Raw genomic sequence first — 19167 nt, forward strand, 5'->3', positions numbered from 1 at the left:
CAGCCTACAGCACACATCAACCCCACATCTTCCCTCCTTGATCCAGGAAGCAAAAGTGTCTTCCTCTAGGCAGGAACAATTGGTGTTAGCAAGGGGGCAAGGTCCCAGAACCCTGGAAGAAAGGTATGCACTCCCTGACTAGCCACTAGAAGGCACCTTCCACCTCGGCCTTATTCTCAGGGGAACCCATTGGGAGTAATAAGCCCCAAGAGCTCATTTCACTTCTCCCCTAAAGCTGGGAAACAAACGCAGTAGAATCTCAACTACAAAGATGAATTACACTCAGGAATGACCAAACAGTGTGACAAAGCCAACTCCATTAAGGACAGAAAACAAAAACAAACATTATAGCCAATGAATCAGAGTTAACAAAGCACAAGAGAACCTTAGGACAGCACAATTATTACCCTCAGACAGATGTAAGCAGATAATGCATCCATTAATCAACTCAGGAATATACGAATGAAAAGTGTTAGCAATAATTAAAGAAAACTCAGTATATGAGCAGCAGAAATGACAGTTAAAGAATAAATTAGGAAACTGAGAGATCCAGCCAATAACTTCTCAAGAATGCAGAATGAAGGGAGCAGGAAGGATTCACAGTCAAGCCTGACCCCTGGGTCTGCCTGAGGAATGTTAAGCACTTTGCTTCCCCTGGTCTCACACTAAAGACTAGGAACATGCTGTGGGGAGGAGGGGGTGGTGTTTTGCACCAGTTTCTTATATCTGATAAGCAGGAAGACACATAGCCTGTATCCCAAGAGTGGAGTGAGGGAGTGGTGGAGAGAGCCAGTATAGAAGGAACTCTATAAGACGTCAAAGGTAGGTTTCTCTTGCCTGGAAGAATTCCCTTCCTTGCAGGTGATATTAACAGTGGTATATCCTTCAGGAGCCTTGGGGATCTGAGCACAGGCTATGTTGCCTTGTGAAACTATTTCCACTGAATTCTGCATTTAAAACGTTCTGCTTTTCACTCACAGTGTCTCTTGGTCACATATTTATATTAATTCCAGCTCATAGCTTAATTCTAGCTCATAAATTAATTCTTTACTCATAGCTTATGTGAATTAAAATATTACTACCTGGAAACTCTGCAACTCAGTTATTAAGGTGGTTCATATTATAGAGAATATAGTCACACACATTTTTAAAAGATCACTAAAACAAAATCACAAAAGGCTTCAATTCCCACAGAGAACTCTTGGATCCCTGAGCGTGATTCAAAGACCCTGACCTCAATTTGAAATTCATCATTTTAGGAGGAATCGCAGTGATTGTCAGAATACATGATAGGGGGAATGTTCAACAGATGGTGTTAAGATTGATTGTTTTCTCACCTGTAAGTCGTGGTTTTGTATTTCCATGGAAATGATTCAAAAAGAAAAACACCAAATCAATATGTCCAACAACATGTATGGTAACCCTTTTCATACCATCAAAGGTAGGAAAAAACAAATCTGTATGTATATACCATAAATGATATACAAACGTCACAGGAAATGATGGTCTATGAAAAACAGCTGCACAAAAGTGGAACTCATATATACTAATTATAACTTTGAAAGTTGACAAGGATTCAGTAAGTACAGCAAAGAGATGGGGTCGATCCTCAACTCTTTATGACACTGTCTTCTGTGATTGGCTGATGCCCATATCAGACTGGCTAGAGTTTGAATATCATGGTTGGACAGGGGGTAACCAAACAGTATGTATTTCAAATTAATTGGGTTTCTTTCTGTGAAGATGTTTGCATGACAGGACAGTAGAAATTTTAAATAACAATGGTAAATTCAGCCTGGAAGTAAAATTTAGACTGAGAATGAGTCAGTCACCAAAAAATTACCCAAAAAGGGGCTTCAAATAAGCAATAACTGAAATAAAATACATTAATCTGTAGAACTTCAAATATTCATCTTGACTGAAGAAAAAATTTTAACACTATGGGAAATCAGAGTTAAAGCCAGATCTAAAACTTTCTCACACCATGAAAATATCAAAACTAGGCATGAAGTAACATTTAAGAAAGACCAGGGTTCAGGTCTAAAGCAATCTTCTGAACTTCACATTCACTCTTGATTCTGTAATACTGACAATTACCCTTCTCTCCACCTCTGAAACTTCTAGGAAATTGAGAGGGCTCAGGGTTGGTTGGTTTGATTGATTTAACTATATATATAATGCAAACAATAGGCCTTTCTGGAACTGATTTACTCTCCTTCCCCTGCTTTCTTTCTCTCCAAAGTACTTAGCAATGCTTGAAATTATATCTATCTATTTATTACACTTATATACTTATTTCTATTTATTTGTAAACCCCCTGAGAACTGGGATACTTGAGCTGTTTCATTCTTGGGCCTGAAACCCTAGCATGTAAAACAGTTCGTGGCATATAGTACATACTCGAAAAATATTTATTGAATAAATTCAGAAAGTGACAAATTATCAACTATCAGATACTTTTATTTAAAACAAATTATCCATTTATCGTCACTCATGAGGATAATTACAGGAAAAGAAATGTCTTTTTTCTCCCCTACATTTGTGACTCAATCTTTTCAGGCAAGAATCCTTTGAGAATTTCATAAATGCAATGGTGCTTTTCCCTAAAAAACTGCACTTTCTTGAACACACGCAAAAGTGTGCATGCAATTTCGACTTGTGGATCATCCTTTTAGGGCAGAGGTCTGTGAATAGAGAGGACTGAATCCAGAGTGCCAAACTTGGATGGGAAATAAAATTACATCTCAGTTTTCACAAATCTCTAACTAAAATCAGCACTTCCTTCCATTATGAATGTAGGCAACAAACCACTGTAGATCAGCAGTATAGTTAATTCGGTCCCCAATAGAAATCACAGGTCATTTCATATCACGTATATGCTGCAGATACCTCGAAATATCATTTATTCTCATCACTACCCTGGAGTTATAACATTTATTAGACCTACCACTATATCTTGTTATTTAAAGCGTTAAGAGAAGCATATTTATTACTATTTCACTAATTTTAAAAATATTCTGAAAACCATTTCAATATAGTTGGTTTCCTTTGTTTTTCTATATATTTTGACTTACTATACATTTTAAAACATTATCCCAAGGACACAAGCTTCTGCAGCTTGCCAAAGAGTTACACACGGGGAAGCAGGAGGGAGGTTAAGAAATTCTGCTTTGGGGAACCACTGACCTCAAGTCAGGAACCTCTGCTTATAAGGTATAAACCTCAAGCTGACTTAGAAATCTTCAAACCTTACCAGACTCATGTTATAGTGTACCGCCTCCCAAACACATGCTTTTCAAAAATTAATTTTTAATTTCAATTTATTTTTTAAAAATATGTAATATATATTCACATCTCAAAATTCCAAAAATATGTAGCACACAATTCAAACTTTTTCTCTTACCTCTGTCCCTCAGTCTACCACCCCCCTCCACTCCCAGAGGAAATTATCTATTTCTTGTGCCAAATGACTTTCATTTTTCTTACAAGATTGGGAAATAAAATTTCCAAGTTGGGTACTATCACGGGAAATATAAACTACATATAGTATTTAGGAAATCTGTAAATTAAAAAAAGTGCTTGGTTCTAGCATTTTTTTCATTTCCAATAAGATATCAGACTAAGGGGGCATATCTTTAAGGGTGGTCATAATACCAGTTTTTAGATTGACTGTTATGTCTTTTATTATTAATTCAGAAGTCATTTATGACGTCTATTCAAGTTGAACTAAGGATATGACCACAGACTCTCATGAAAATTACTTGGAATGTTTTTTTTCCAAAATAACTTACGTATCTAAACTGACTTTTTCTACAAATCAATAAAAAAATAGTAACAGAAAAATGGGCAAAGGACAGACAATTCAGGGATAAAATACAAATGTTCAGTAAACATATAAAGATATTTAATTTCACAAATAATAAGAAAATTTAAATTCAGACGGGACCCCTTTTATTCATCTGTCAGATTAGCAAAAAAAAAAAAAAAGGGGAGAATATCAGTGGTGGAAGGGTGTGGGGAAATGAATGTCATCACAGCATGGTGACTGGAGGGTAAGCTGGCACAACTTTTTTTTTTTTTTTTCTGGCATAACTTTTTGAGGGCAAATAAAATTTTATATATAAATATATATAAAAATATATATATATATAAATTAATATAATATATACAATATATATAATAATATAATATATATATAATATATATAATATATATAATATATTATATATAATATATATTATATATAATATATATTATATATAATATATATATAATATATATAATATATATAAAATTTTATATATAAATAGTCCCAATCCCATTTCTAGATAACTATTCTATAGAAATAAACGACCAGGCTCACAAAAATGTACGTACAAGGATATTCTTTGCAGCAATGCAAGTAACAAGAAAACTGGTCATAATCTAAACATACTTCAATAGGGGCATTATTAAACTGTAACACATTCATACTATGGAATATTATGCAGGAGTTTAAAGGAATGGGGTAACCCTCTATGTACTGGGAAGGAAAGAAATCTAAGACATATCAGGAAATGAAGGAATCAAATTTCAGGATGTTAATTATGTAAAAAATGATAAGAAAAACACACAAACCTCTTTTGCTATCTGTAAATATGTATGTACTCAAACGTATGGAAAAGAGTCTGGAAGGATTAATACTAAACTCAAAGTAGTGGGTGTGGGATTAGGGCAAAAGGAGGGTTTTCACTATACCTCTTATTTCACTGTTATATATTGAGAATACAATCATGTATTACTTGTATAATGGAAAATAAGTTTAAATTGTCTCTTACTGATTTTCAAGAGGTCCTGCCAAATTTAATTTTTAAAATAAACATAGAATTTCAATCATTAGGTTGCTTTGGGATATGGAAGGGGAAGTACCTCTGCTCACAGGTATTGACCTCAAAATTCTGGACCAAGAAGGATCTTACAATGCAGTTAGCTTTTTGTATTCATATTTGGGGAGAGTATACTCACAGCTTCTCAGCCCAGCGGTATGCCTTCCACATACTTTCATCAATGTAAGAAATAGAGTTTCCTTGGAAATTTCTGTGAAGAAACACAGTTCATATGCTTGAATAGGTAGAAAAAGAATGTAGAGAATAAGGAAAAGAATCATGGCCGCCATGTAGGGAATATTCAAATGCAGAAAAGACCAGCTTTTTAATTCCCACAGCTTCCCAGCTTCCCAGTGTGCACAATTAATAAAAACATACTGTGAGGCCACTGGCACAAACAATGAGGCATCTTCTCAGAACCTGAACTTCCTATCTGTCCAAATTCTTGGATACATAATGCCAATTACTTTTTTTCCAAAATCACTTATGTGTCTAAAATGACTCCTACAAATCAATGAGAAAAATGGCAAACATTTATCAATATCAGCAAATAAATATTAAGAAATCCTATGGCAGGCAACACCAAAGCTTTGGCTCAGTGCCCTCAGAACCTCTCCAGGTGTTAGAAGGATACGGGAAGGCAATTAGAAATTAGAGGGACTAATACGAAAATATCTCTTAAACATATTGCCTAGGGAAAAGCACAAGTCACTGAACAAGGAGTAAAGTTATTACCTCATTAGGGGAACAAAATGCAAAGGAAAGAGATCGGAAGGAAGGACACACATCAAAACAGTAACAGGAGTTACCTTATTGGTGGTAGGGAAGGTGGGGTGCAATTTTCACATTTTATCCTATATACTTCTGTGACATTTCTTTTTTTAAACAGTGAGAATGTGTCCATGAATTAGACATGTTTAAAAGAAGCTGTTAAATGCCTGAGGTTCGGTTTGAACCACTAACTCAGTGGATGACTGAATCTTTCGCTTTAGCTTTGTCCTCTTCCCTCAGCAACAATGGAACTATTCAGTTTATAAGCACATTTTTCACGGGAGTCAGAAATAAGTCAAAACGGATACCTGTCTGCCCATCTGCCTGAGGGACATTTCCACTCAAACAGAGCCTTCTGGTTGCTTTATGCTCACCAATAAAAGATGCCTAAGACTGAACTCATCTCCCTCAAACTGACTCTGCTTCCCAACTGCTGTATTTCCACCTATTATACCACCATCATTCTGCCCATCAACACATGTGATTTTTCTCTTTCCTGTACTACAATCCCCCAACTCTAGTCAATTACTACATCTTGTCAGGTTTTCCTCTGTAGTACTCTCAGGATTTTCTTTCTACTTCCATCACAACCACTCTAATTCGGCCCCTTCTCACTTTACTCCTAGATTTTGCTAAAGCATTCTATTTGGTCTCCCGGAACCAAGCTTTCCTCTCTAGGTCGCTCTACATATGAAATCTAAAATCAGCCTCTTGCTTTAATCATTTGTCTGTCTTGCTTGAATACTTGCAGTAGCTCCCCATATCTCACAGCATAACTTTCAAACCCCCATTGCCAATAGTCAAGATATTTTATAATCCTATCTTTCATTGTTGCCTAACCCAATTCTTTACAGCCAGACTAATCTATTAAATTCTGATCATCCCTGCAGTCACACCTTTGCCTAGACTGTACTGCCTATTATTTTTCTGACAAATCACAGCCAATCTTGAAGTCCCAGCTAAAGATTTAGCTTATACATGCAGCCTTCTGTCACCTCCACACCCCTGTGATTACAGGTTCTGGTGAATTACAGCACGTATCTGTATTTCTCTTAATACTTAATTATATATTACCTCCCTTTTAAGGCATATCCCCTTTCTTCCCACTTGTCATTGTCATGTACTGGAGACAATGACATATACTTCTGTGGCTCCCACAGTACTTAGCCCTGGGTTGGGCACAAAATGGGTGCTACATATAGAAAGCCAGGGGACAAAGATGAGTTCTAGGTATAACTGAGGGATTGAATAATAATAATAGCTAACACTAAAATATATGCTAGGCACTGATAGAAAAGCTTTACCAATATTAACTCATCTAAATCTCCCAATGAGATTGGAGTCATTGGGAGATTTAGCAGCCATAGGAGTCATCCTATGAGATGATGACTACCATAATCCCCATTTTACAGATGAGGAAGTTGAGTCATAAAGCTAATAATTGACAGACCTGGGTTCAAACCCAGGTAGTCTAGCTCCGGAATCTCTACTCTTAACGACTTTTCTGTATTACCACCAATGAGATGGGGAGAGGGACATGTTGCTCTAAAGAGGATGGAGTAAAGATGGGAGAAGAGTAGATGTTAAGGAATTAAATAATGGGGTAAAAAATGGAGACGGAAAAAATAAGGGCAATTACAAGACTGGAGGAGAGGGAAAAATAGTAAGAAGGAGAATGAAGATAAGGAATCATTGACAAACAAAAGGTGGAAACAGAAAGTCAGTCAATGTGGATTGGGGAGATAAGGAGGACCCAGGAAGACCTGAGGAAAGGCTGCCATGTCAGGCAGGATGCAGAGAACAAATGAGGAAAGGGGATTCTTACAGGAGGGTGAAGGTGCCGTTGTAGGCGTCAGGCTCTGGCTCAGGCACTCTGTGGAGCTTCTGCTTTGGGCTGAGACCAACACACGACAGCGTCTCATTTTTGCAGGTACAGAGCTCACATATGCTGACGTTTGTGGTGGCATTCTGCCCTGGTTGCTTCTTTTCTGGGGTATATTGTACACCAGGAAGACCTGTGGATACTGAATACTGAGTCGAAGGAAAAAGAACCGTCTCAGATGGCCTTGGTTGCTGAGATACGTTAACTCCCAGGTCCACAGGTGAAACTGTGACTTGAGACAGGTTTGGTTGTGCAAGTGTCACTTCAGGGTGTTTCGGAGGGGGAGCTGTAGTCTGCTGCCGGGCTGTAGAATGTTCAGACTCTGTAGTAGGTTCTGGAGTTGTGGTCAGCTCCAGGTTCAAAGGTTTAACTGTGATACTGGGTGATGTTGGAGGCTCAGTGTGATCCTGATGTGGTGTTGGAACTATTGAATTGTGATATACTGGAGGCTGAGCTACAAAAACCTCCTTAGGTGGTTCTGCAGGCTGGGTTAAGGTCTCCTGCATGACTGGAGAAGGTTCACCCTCCTTAGTGGGTTCTGGCCTTCTGGTCAGTCCAAGGTCCAATGGTTGAATCGTGACCTCAATCAAAGTTGGGTGGTGAGCCTGAACTTGCTCTGGATTTGGAAATGTCACCTCGGGGTATGGTGGTTGAATTGGGGCTCCTTGGTGAACTGGAAAAAGTTCAACATTTTCAGAGGGGACTGGATGCTGCTCTGAAAATTCCTGCCAGACTGACAAAGGTTCCAACTGCTCAGAGGACACTGTAGACTGAGCCGAGGTTTCTTGTTGGGGTGGAGGAGTTTCAAGCTCATTAGTGAACGCTGCAGTTACGATCAGTGCAAGACCCACAGGTTTAACAGTGACATCGGGCCGCTGCAGAAGCTGAGCTTGATCCTGACCTGGAGGCGAAACTGTCGGCACAGGATCCTCTAGAGAGAAAACTACAGTCACGGAATCCGTGTCCGGGTATGGAGCCTCAGCCTCAGTCAACTCCTGATGAGGCGGGGCCAACATCTCGAATGGAGACCAGGACGTCAAGTAATTAAAGCCCCCGGCTTCTGCCAGGGGTGTAAGGGCATGGGGCAATTTGGGAGGGGGGTCTGAGGCGTATGAAGACCAAGCCTCTGTCAGCCGCGGGGGGTTGGGGGTCACCTGGACGGGGCCCAGGGCCCACTCCGGAGGCTGAACTGCCTGGACTTGAAGCCACAGTTTTAGCCATGTGAGGAAGAGCCGTGGCAACCAAAGGCGTAGCCGGGACATAACGTGCGGCGGCTCGCAGGCACAGTGACCCAGGCCAGTGAGGAGCCGGAGCCACATCCTGTGTCCGAGCTGAACCGCTATGCCAGTGCCGACGCGAGCGCTCAGGTCAGCAACCGCGCGCCCCTCCCCCGCCTAACGTTCCACCCGTTATTTATGACATCTTTAGTTACGCCACCTTTATTAGGTTAGTGCGGAGATCCAATCCGCGCCACCAGAGTGGGCCTTTTGCCCAGAGTCCCCAGGGCCCAAGCCATCCTTCCCCTTGCAAAGGCGACACGTACCTCCTGCCGGGCCCTCTTCCCAACCCCTCCCTGCCCTCCCTGGCCCCAAACAATGAGGCGGGATTTGGGCTGCAGACCCGAGTAGCCCCAAACTCCAGCAGCCCAGGGGTGGAGAGGGGTTGGGAAGGATGCAGAGCTTCCCAAGGAAACCACAGGACGTAGCATTCTGGGAAATTCAAAAGTGCTAAGCCAGTTCTGGCAATCTGAACTCTTCCTCCTCAGAGCTGAAGTCTGAGACACATTCTTCCTCCCTTTGGCCACACGGCTGACAAGAAGAGTTGCTGACCAGCAAAATGAGCACCAGTTGGGTGGCGGGAGGGGAACACACCTTACAATTATTCGAAAATGTTGCGTATATATGTCCATGCCACTCTCTCACTTTGTCACAGCAGCTCGGTGGTTTGTGACCACCTAGAGGGGTGGGATAGGAAGGGTGCGAGGGAGGGAGACGCAAGAGGGAAGAGATATGGGAACATATGTATATGTATAACTGATTTACTTTGTTATAAAACAGAAACTAACACACCATTGTAAAGCAAATATATTCCAATAAAGATGTTAAAAAACTAAAAAACAATAAAATAAAATGTTTGCCATTTCCTCCAAACTCTCAGTATTCACGTCTCATTATTCATTCAACACTCTGTTATTAGGGGTTACCACTGAATCAGTGATGACTCCAGAACTTCTGGAGGAGGGGTTTGGGGCAGGTGAGCAATTCATTCTGGGAAAGAGAGTCTAAAACCAAGTGAATGGTCCTTTACATTAGCATGGGGAAACTTCCCACATCCCACCTTGTCTCAACAGAGCCATTAATCTAGAAAAAACTACAGTGTCACTTTTGAGAGGTCAAACCTGTGTGCACACATGGAGAAGACACTTCGAATGTTAAAGTCAGCATGTTAAGTAATTTTCTTGAACTACTGTAACTAGCACCCTATTTACTTTCTTCACAGTCCTTTTCATAATCTATTTGATTTTAGTCCTTTTTAATTGTCTGGTACACCTTTAACACCTAAACTCCAAGAGAGAAGGAGCTTCATCTTATTTCCAGTGCCTAGCACATAATGGTTTCTAAATGGAACTGATTCCAAGATTGGCCTCATTTAGGAATGGATCTGTTGTTATAATCAGGTTTCCGAAATCTTTAGTATCAATACGGAATCCTTTCCTCTCACATTTCACAGGAAGCTAGACTTCTTAAAGCCCAAACATGGATACGTCTGAAGTTTCCTTGACTGATTTAAATTGAATTAAAATAATTATATTGTACAGGAAAAACTTTCAAAATTTTTACATTTTTCAGAACATAACCACCTTTTCTTTCTCTACTTTCTTCCCTTCAGAACAAACTTTGCAACATTGGGGTGAGTTAAATCATCAGAAATCTAGCCCCAAATTCAGCTCTCAATGACATGAAACACATTTTTTGCTCCTTTTTAATAAAAATCCTATACGCAGTACATTAATGTTTTCTTTTAGAAATTACGTTGACAACTTAATCCCTAATTTGAGGCATTCATATAATTGGTTTACAGTAAGGTTCTTCGGCAAAATATTTAACACAGGATATATATGAGATGCTGAGAGCTGGGTAATATACCTTACTTGAAAGGCATCAGTAGTTTTTTTTGCATTACGTGGGCCTCTCACTGTTGTGGCCTTTCCCGTTGCGGAGCACAGGCTCCGGACGCACAGGCTCAGTGGCCATGGCTCACGGGCCCAGCCACTCCACGGCATGTGGGATCTTCCCAGACCGGGGCACGAACCTGCGTCCCCTGCGTCGGAAGGCGGACTCTCAACCACTGTGCCACCAGGGAAGCCCGGCATGAATAGTTTTTAAACACTGTAGCATAATCACACTTAAGGCCATAGTTACTTTGTTCCCAAATCCCTGCAATTCTATTTGAGGGGAGTTCTAAAAGGCCTGTGTCTTCTCCTGTGTCCACAACTGTAGACGTACACTGATGGCCCTCAATCCTGCTCTCCAAACTTCAAATAAGGGGCCAGAGACAAGGCTCGGGACTTGGAAAAGTCCAAGAAATTCCCTGCCTCAAAAGCAGTTTCAGAGTTTCACCTTTTCCTGAGGATGACAGAGCTGAGTAGACATGCCAAAGTCTTCCAAATCCTGCTGGGTGCTTTGAATTACGGCTACACTGGCTGTGTACCCCTTGAGTTTGTATCTCCACATACTTGAATGAAATCCTGTAGCTCCTCTTCGGTTCTAGCATCTGTGGCCTCTTCACAGGGTCTATATGCCACAGCTACTTTACCACTTTCTGAAATAAAGCTAACAAGGATCAATTCACAAGGTTTCTTGTTCTAAAACTTCCTGTATACAATGGTAGCACCCAATAATTAGACATTCTTTTGACTTCCAAAAGCAGAAAATAAGAGCATTTTCCTAGAAGTTCCCTCATCTGACACTTCCGTTTTTATCATAATTACTTGTGAAAAAATATATAACAAGTATCAACTTTGGTTCAAAAACATTTATGATCTTACAAATAAGAACTAAGGAATAATGACATAGGAATTAAAAGCTGTAGAAACAAAAATGTTCAATCACAATACAACGAAATAGGAAGGCATTAGTGGGGGTCAAAGTGAGTTCAAACCTGGGATAGATACCACTGGACTATAATAGATACTTCATGTTAGAAGCAAGGCAAGTGCCTAGTCCTTGGGACCAAAATTCTACCAGATACAATGAACAAAGCTTTGGAGACAGAGACAGAAAGCATTTGAACCCTCTACTGGCAGAAACTGGCCCATGTACCCTTTGGACAATACTGCTTTCCTCAAGGCAAGCTAGAGCCACCAGGCTTTTTGGTCTAAGGAGTTTTGAGTACATATAAGGAATACCTTGGCATATTAGGGACAAACAACCCAGACATTTAGTTTGGTTCTTAAAGGTTGTTACCCAGAGTTGACAGCTGGTGGAGATTCAGCCTGATGACCAGGGAAGTCAAACTTCACTGGAAGGACTGCCCAGGCAGAAAGGCCAAGACCAATGCAGGGTCAACTCTTACAAGCAAATAAGGTCTCTGAAACTTAGCTAGGATTTCTCAGTCTCTAAGCCTGCAGCGCTGTGAAGCAGGGGAGCAATTCTGTTCCGGGAATCTACTAATCATAGAGTTTCCTTTGGGCACAGCCTGTGACATTCTCACTGCTGTATAACTCGATAGGGAACACAATCAACGCTATTCAGTAGCATGACCACTTTCAAGGCTCACAGAAACGTATCCGATAATTATATAAGAATCATATTCACCCAATATATCAGAAATGAAAGCTGAAATTAAACTGATTCCAAAAACATAATCTAATAAACTGTTCAACAAGAAAACAACAATGATAATAGTCCATATATTTTGTCTAGTTACTATGTTTCATCATAGTTCTAAGCTTTTTACATTCATCATCTCATTTACTCTTACAATATCCCCCATTAGGTGGTAAGCTGAATTACTAACCCTATTTGCAGATAAAGAAATTGCAGCTTAGAGATATTAAACACCTTCAAATTTCTCTGGCTAGAAAAACCTAAAATTGCAACAACAACAACAAATAAATCTAAGAGACAAAGTTAGGACTCAAACACAGGTGTCCAAGGCTTATAATCACTACACTATTCTGTATGATAAGCAAGCAATTGAGGAAGAACTGGACCAAACACTTTCTGTATGAACTGAGGCAAGTCATTCTACATCTAAACACTGGGGACAATAATATTCACTGTCGTTTTTCTCATAAATGCCACAAAGAACAAATTTAAGACTGCTGCTGTGAAAGCATCTGGTGAATGAAAGAATAGGTAATGTTTTAGATAACCATTATTTTCATCCAATTCACTTGTTTTGTTTTTTTTTGCAGTATGCGGGCCTCTCACTGTTCTGGTCTCTCCCATTGCGGAGCACAGGCTCCGGACGCACAGGCTCAGCAGCCATGGCTCACGGGCCCAGCCGCTCCGCGGCATGTGGGATCTTCCTAGACCGGGGCACGAACCCGCATCCCCTGCATCGGCAGGCGGACTCTCAACCACTGCGCCACCGGGGAAGTCCCATCTAACTAACTTTTCAAATAAGTTTATTTGCTCACTGAAACTGAAGTACTTCAAGGACAATCAGAAAGGTCTTACCTAAAACCACAATCAGCAGTTTCTGGAATGCATCTGTCATAGCCTTCTGAATAGCAAGCTTCTGGGTTACCTTCCTTTTCATAAGGAATGATAATGACCCTAAATCCAACCAAAACAGATGAATTTAAAATGCCTGTCTGAATAACTGATTTCTAGGTAATGTGTTTAAAACTAAAAATGCATCTGTGATTCTTAGATCATTATCTTAGTGATCAAGGGCAGGCACTACAGTGGGGTGCGGTTGAATGTCTCTGCTGTAGGTATACCCTGGCTTGGCACATTTTTACTGCTCAGATCTATTCTGGAAGTTCCTAAAATACTCGATGGGAAATGCAAACCAAGAACGTGGCACAAATCGCATATGACACACAGATTTCAAGTGGACAAGCTGAGGCTACACTGCTACAGACGCTGCTCTCCTGTGCGTGAAGGGCTGGATTCATACAGTGAGATAGATTTGGTGGTAGTGCAGATGATCTGGCCTCTCCTCAAGCATCACCCACTCAGGTGGAGGGTGGAGCCTCCTCCACTCCATTCGCTAACAGCCCTGCCTCTAACTTAAAACCCTAAGCCCAAGTGCCATGGATTCTAGGAAAAAACTCAGTACCAATCGGAATCCCCTTTCTAGGGATCTATATTTACTTTTTCCGCTCAGGCCCTTCTATGGGAGCAAAGGACTGAACATTTACACAAGAGTTTATTTCAATCTTTAGACAATGGTTTTGTTGGGATAACTGGAGGCCAGAAGACATCTGTATTTGAGGGACTATTTTAGCACATAACAAATTATTAACCAAAAAAAACCACAAAAACTAACTAATTTTCCCTCCTCCTAAGCTTCTTGGCAGGCAGTCAGTTCTAAAATTCTAAAGTTTAAGGTGCTGTCAGGTATTGCCTAAGATAAAAACCTATATTGTCAGGCAGAAAAATTCTGCCCAGGGCTTTAGTTGCTTAGAAAAGGTGATGATGTATCTGAAAAGTTGAGTTTCAGAAAGAAAGGAAAAAAGAGAAATCCCACTCCCTCACCTCCCCATACACACACATACTGGAAAACAGACCTTCCTCCAACTTATCCAAAGGTTCCTCAGCCATGCCAACTCCAGGACTCCTGCACTCGTGGGAGGGCAACACCACCTCTAAAGCACAGAAGAACTTGAGGCTTTGCTTCTGAAGTGGTGTCACAATATCTTCCTTTTCCCTTTCTTCAAGGTTAGAAAGATCCTGAAGCTGTTAGGATTTTGAATTAAAGGCTAGACTTCAAAATATCCTGTTGTTAGAAATAAAAACTAAACTCCAGCAACCCCAGGTAATAGTTTAGGTATGCTATAGCTTCAAAATCAAGTGAGACTTGCAAATGAATGATTCGATATGGTCAACTATTTTTTATTATACACCATGCAAATACTGGAGAAAATTATGGACACCACCATCCAAGTCATTGAGATTATCACTAATTCTAGGTGGCAGGCCAATGCTCAGATACTTCCATGTGGAAGCCTCTCACATCTCCTCCCCATAGCCCTGTTCTATTCTTCCCTCTAAAGTCTAGGAGTTCAGTGTTGAAAGGAGTCTGGTTAGTCAAAGTAAGTCTACAGAGTTTACCTTGATGATCCTTTTTGACCACCCATTGAAACCAAAGTAGTAATTTGCCAATTCTTGGCATCTGGAGCTGTTTAGGGCAGGCGTATTATGTTGAACCGCCTTATGACTGGTGCCGAGACGAACCTAAAGACATAAAAGACCTAAAAATATCACAACCCTACATAGAGGCTTATTTTGGATATACCTGAGATTTATCAATACCAATTTCATAGAGGGGCTGTGCAGATTAAGTAGCACATTTTAGGCAATGAGTTCACAGTGAGCCCTAAATAAATGTTATTTATTATTTTTAGGTCAGTACTTTCCTGCATCATTTCCAGGGCCCCTGATTAACCGGAAGGTTCCCTGACGGCTGGTGGTGAAAGTGATGATGAAAGCAACCAAGGAAGCCCAGCAGAAGCCTATTATGGGGCTGGAGGTAAGCAAAGGAAGTGAACTGTTTTAGTCGTCTCATCCTGTAGCTCCTGCTCGAGAATATGAGCTGAAGGGGAGATAAGATGGACCTGCCACTGAATTAGGACCTTAATCTGTAGCACCCCCTCCCCAAGTTACTAACCCCTGTTAGAAGAGGGAATACGTATACCTCTCTAAATGTAAATAAAGCAACCAAAAGAATTAGAGGTTCATCTGCATTAACAAGCTTCTTTGAGAGTGCAAATATTTCCAGTCTTAACTCTCTCAATAACTTACATATTACTGTGGAGTTTTTACATCACTAGTTCTTTCTTAAATGTCTATTTCCATTTTGAACAGCATGTAGTATATAAATACAGTCATAAAAATTCAAATAATACAAAGAAAGTCAAAGCATTGTTAATTCTTTGATTTGTTTGTGCATCTTCCCCGTCACTAGTTTATGAGCTCCTTAAGTGCTTGAAGGAACCGTATATTATTCTTTCCTTGTTACCAGAAACAAGCATAGGTCTTGGCATATAATAGGGGAGTGATGGTCTGTTGACTGAGTGAATGAATGAGTACATAAGAAAATGAAATTATTTCCTCCAACTGAAGCTGCCTGCTGGGAAGGAGAAATGAAGACTAATTTTTAAATGTTGAGTGTCGCATGGGAGGCTAGGCCCTGTACGGTGAGTCATAATGGAGCTGTCCTGGACAATTAGGAAGCTTCAGAAGGGCTCCGAGCCCCTGGGTAGTAGAGACAGTTGACATCTGGGATAACCTTGCCACAGTTCTTGCTGGCAAACATATCCCTTCGTGCTACTGAGAAAAACTCAGATACATTAGGCCTTTCCTTCATTTTATTTTAAGATGTTATTATCTTTTCTGTATTTATAAAAAATACATGGGAAAAAAGATAAGATGTATACCTGCCAATGAATAAAAGAACACATAATTGGAACTTCCCTGCTGGTGCAGTGGTTAAGACTCCATGCTCCCAATGCAGGGGGCCTTGGTTCAATCCCTGGTCAGTGAACTATGTCTCACATGCATGCTGCAACTAAGAGTTCGCACACCACAGTTAAGGAGACTGCGAGCCACAACTAAGGAGCCTGCCTGCTGCAACTAAGACCCGGTGCAACCAAGTAAATAAATAAATAAAATTTTAAAAGAACGCATAATTAAAGTAGTAACTATTTCGGGCGTGTGGGCAGTAAACTAAGGCTCTGCATTAAATAAGGAAATCTAATACGAATGCCCTTTCCTCTCAACTCTACAGTGACTTGTAGAACATTCTATCAGTGCCTAGCTTTATGCTGTGAAAATCTCAGAACCTAAGCTTATGCAATAGTCTTAATGTCCAATATGAGAAAACAACTCATTACTCACAACTGACACCAAGTAACTGTTTCATAATCTTTCCAGGACCATCTGTAATATCTGAGTGGTTATGTGAAATGGTCGCAGGGTGTGCAAACAAAAGAATGCCTGACACAAAATCATTTCAATCCCAGGGAGTACACGATTGAAGAGGGTGTTAAACAGGGTACAGAAGTGGGAGGTAGTGTACCTGGAGTCACATCTGAGGAGAGTTCTCAGATTCAATAAAGGTGAACTCAGTGAGTAAAGAAATATGGGTGAGAACAGGCAGCAAGGTCAGTAGGAAGTAGCCAGAGCGAGAAACCAATCAGAGAAGACACACAATTATAAAGGGAAAGGTCTGGAAATCTAAGCCTCACTCACTTATTCAGAGGAATTGAAAAGGTCCTTGAAAAAGGAATGGTGGCTGAATGGAGGCACATAATGAAATGTTAATTCTGGGCAAGTAAGATTGGATGGCATGTTAATATGGAATAAGGTTTCTACAATGCATGAGAGAATATTTTAACCATTTTCTGAAATGTGAAGGGAGTTCTGAATAGGCAGTTTGAGAGTGATGATGAAGCCTCCTTTATGTTACATCTGACAAAAGTTCCTCAAGCTCCAGACTTCCCTGGTGGCACAGTGGTTAAGAGTCCGCCTGCCAAGGCAGGGGACACGGGTTCGATCCCGCATCCGGGAAGATCCCACATGCCGCAGAGCAACTAAGCCCGTATGCCACAACTACTAAAGCCTGCGTGCCTAGAACCCATGCTCCGCAACAAGAGAAGCCATCGCGATGAGAAGCCCACACACCACAAGGAACAGGAATCCCCCGCTCGCTGCAACTAGAGAAAGCCAGCGCGCAGCAACAAGACACAACGCAGCCAAAAATAAATAAATAAATTAATTAATTCATGAAAAAGTTTGTCAACCTCACACATTTGAAATCCACATAAAAGTAAATATAAGGAAGACTCTTGTGAAGATTTCTTAAATTAAGGGGCAGCATAAAATGACATGGGGTTTAACATCAGTTAAGTTTGGGTTTGGCCTCTAGTTTCCACCTTTACTGTCATGAACCTTAAGTAAGTCACTTAACCATCCTGATTTCGAGTTTCTTCATCTAAAAAAAAGAAAGAAAGATCTGGGGAACTGGGGGATCACTGGAGCAGTGAATCTGAGAGCATTCTGTACACCACAGTGCTGTACAAACGCTGGCCTTTCCCCCCCCCCACCCCGCCCCCGCCGCTGGGATCTTAGTTCCCGGACCAGGGATTGAACCCGGGCCCTCAGCAGTGAAAGTGCAGAGTCCTAACACTGGACCGCCAGGGAATTCCCGATGGCCTATTAGTTTTAAATTCAGCACTTCATCCCAGTAGAGCGAGGAATTCCACATTTGGACCCACCTTCACTGGAGATGTCTGGAAAAGCTGCTTCTGGTCGCATGCCTTTTGGGCTCTGTGGGCATCCCTTGCTGAATAAAACTTGATGATGCCATAGAACCCAGGACCGGCCACTGCTGCGTTTGGGAAGACTCGGACCGAATACAGAAGGCCAAACTGGGAGAAGAATGTGAACACAGAATGCTGTAGGGTGGTCCCATGCTAAGTAAGTGCAGGAAATTTCACGCCCAGGAAAACAAACCGCCCATTCCCTTATATTCCCCCAGCCCTTCGCCACAGGCAACTGTGGTGAGCCGGCAACTCCAAACACTTCTCATTTTATGAACAAGTTTCCCTCTGAAATCCTAAGCTTCGAGAAGCATTAGGAGGCAATGCCGTCTGTTGGGAACTATCTCTCAAAAATCTCTGGGGGCGAGCTGACTGCTCAGGTCGGCTCTAGAACTAAGATTCCTCTCAGCGGAGACCACAGGCAGATGAGGTGCTGAAGCAGTACCCCGGGGCGCCCAGTTACTGGGGCGCGGGGCGGCTTCCTCCACCCCTCCCTCCGCCCCGGCTCGGCTCACTTGCAAGGCCTCGGCCGTGGGTCCAGAGCTCGGCTCCCACACCAGCAAGGTTTTGTCACCCACGACGGGAACCGCAAAAGGTACCAACTCCACCATTCTACCGTTACCGCGCGTGCGCGGCTCGGGGCGCAAGCGGACTGCGCCTGCGCACGCGCGCCCGCGCTTTTTCAAAAATGGGAGCCTGAGGGGCGGAGCCAGCTCGGTGGGAGTGGGCCGGGGGCGGTGCTCGGACCTCTCCCTCGCCCCTCCCACTCCGGGCTTGCCTCTGCCTCTAGTTCCCCTTCCGCAACCCGCGCGCCCAGAAGTTTTGAAGTTTAGCGTTTCTATTCAAGTGTATTTTTAGCGTAGAGTCCAAAGTGTGAGTTTACAGGATCGAATGGTGCGGACATCTTTACAGCAGCTGGCTTCATCTTCAAACTCCCAGAGAAGACTAGAGTACTAAGTAGTTAGCGCTAACTATCCACTGAACTTTAAAAACTTAGATTTCCCGACTCTGTGTGAGAAATGACCACCAAAGATGCAATCCTTCGACTTGAGTGTTTGCATGAGTCTTAAATAGGCAAATCAAGGCATAACATTAAAGCCATCAACAGTCTAGTATGAAATTCTTAAAAAGCTGGTTTCTAGCCCATTTTCCTA

General features: G+C 41.5%; 2 protein-coding genes across 10 annotated transcripts in view; both read right to left on the reverse strand.

The window, feature by feature from the left end:
- LOC117307529 (leucine-rich repeat-containing protein 37A3-like) overlaps positions 1-18076 on the reverse strand; it is a 102904-nt gene extending 84828 nt beyond the window's left edge. For all 3 annotated transcript variants that reach the window (XM_033848444.2, XM_033848445.2, XM_033848446.2), the window contains exons 1-3: positions 17969-18076; positions 7462-8449; positions 5005-5076 (exon numbers count right to left, since the gene is read on the reverse strand). In XM_033848444.2, the coding sequence (XP_033704335.2) occupies positions 5005-5076; positions 7462-8449; positions 17969-18008 (1100 nt within the window). In that variant the 5' untranslated portion in view covers positions 18009-18076. The remainder of the gene's footprint in view (positions 1-5004; positions 5077-7461; positions 8450-17968) is intronic.
- Positions 5005-18653, reverse strand: LOC117309756 (RAD52 motif-containing protein 1-like). Of its 7 annotated transcripts, XR_004524058.2 has the most exons (7): positions 18529-18653; positions 17969-18121; positions 14805-14927; positions 14261-14429; positions 13203-13301; positions 11139-11340; positions 5005-5076 (listed from the first exon to the last, which is right to left on the reverse strand). XR_004524058.2 is itself a non-coding variant. In XM_033848454.2 (6 exons), exons 1-6 carry the CDS (start codon positions 18622-18624, stop codon positions 9246-9248), a joined length of 867 nt encoding a protein of 288 aa, XP_033704345.1. In that variant the 5' UTR covers positions 18625-18653; the 3' UTR covers positions 8879-9245. The 7 variants fall into 7 exon arrangements, 3 of the variants coding, with proteins under 3 accessions (XP_033704345.1, XP_073653555.1, XP_073653556.1); XM_033848454.2 differs by lacking the exons at positions 5005-5076; positions 11139-11340 and adding an exon at positions 8879-9472; XM_073797454.1 differs by lacking the exon at positions 5005-5076 and having other exon boundaries at positions 11173-11351.
- Between the last annotated feature and the right edge of the window lie 514 nt (positions 18654-19167).

This window comes from Tursiops truncatus, chromosome 20, assembly GCF_011762595.2.
Source record: "Tursiops truncatus isolate mTurTru1 chromosome 20, mTurTru1.mat.Y, whole genome shotgun sequence".
Classification (NCBI taxonomy): Eukaryota; Metazoa; Chordata; class Mammalia; order Artiodactyla; family Delphinidae; genus Tursiops; species Tursiops truncatus.

Excerpts from the sequence above, each read along its gene's own strand:
- LOC117309756 (XM_033848454.2), bottom strand. The coding sequence starts at position 18,624 with ATGGTGGAGTTGGTACCTTTTGCGGTTCCCGTCGTGGGTGACAAAACC. Across the intron at positions 13,302-14,260 it reads TTTGGATAAGTTGGAGGAAG|GGTCATTATCATTCCTTATG; the intron begins GTCTGTTTTCCA and ends GGTTGGATTTAG. Across the intron at positions 9,473-13,202 it reads ACTGCTGATTGTGGTTTTAG|GTGGTCACAAACCACCGAGC; the intron begins GTAAGACCTTTC and ends CCACCCCTCTAG.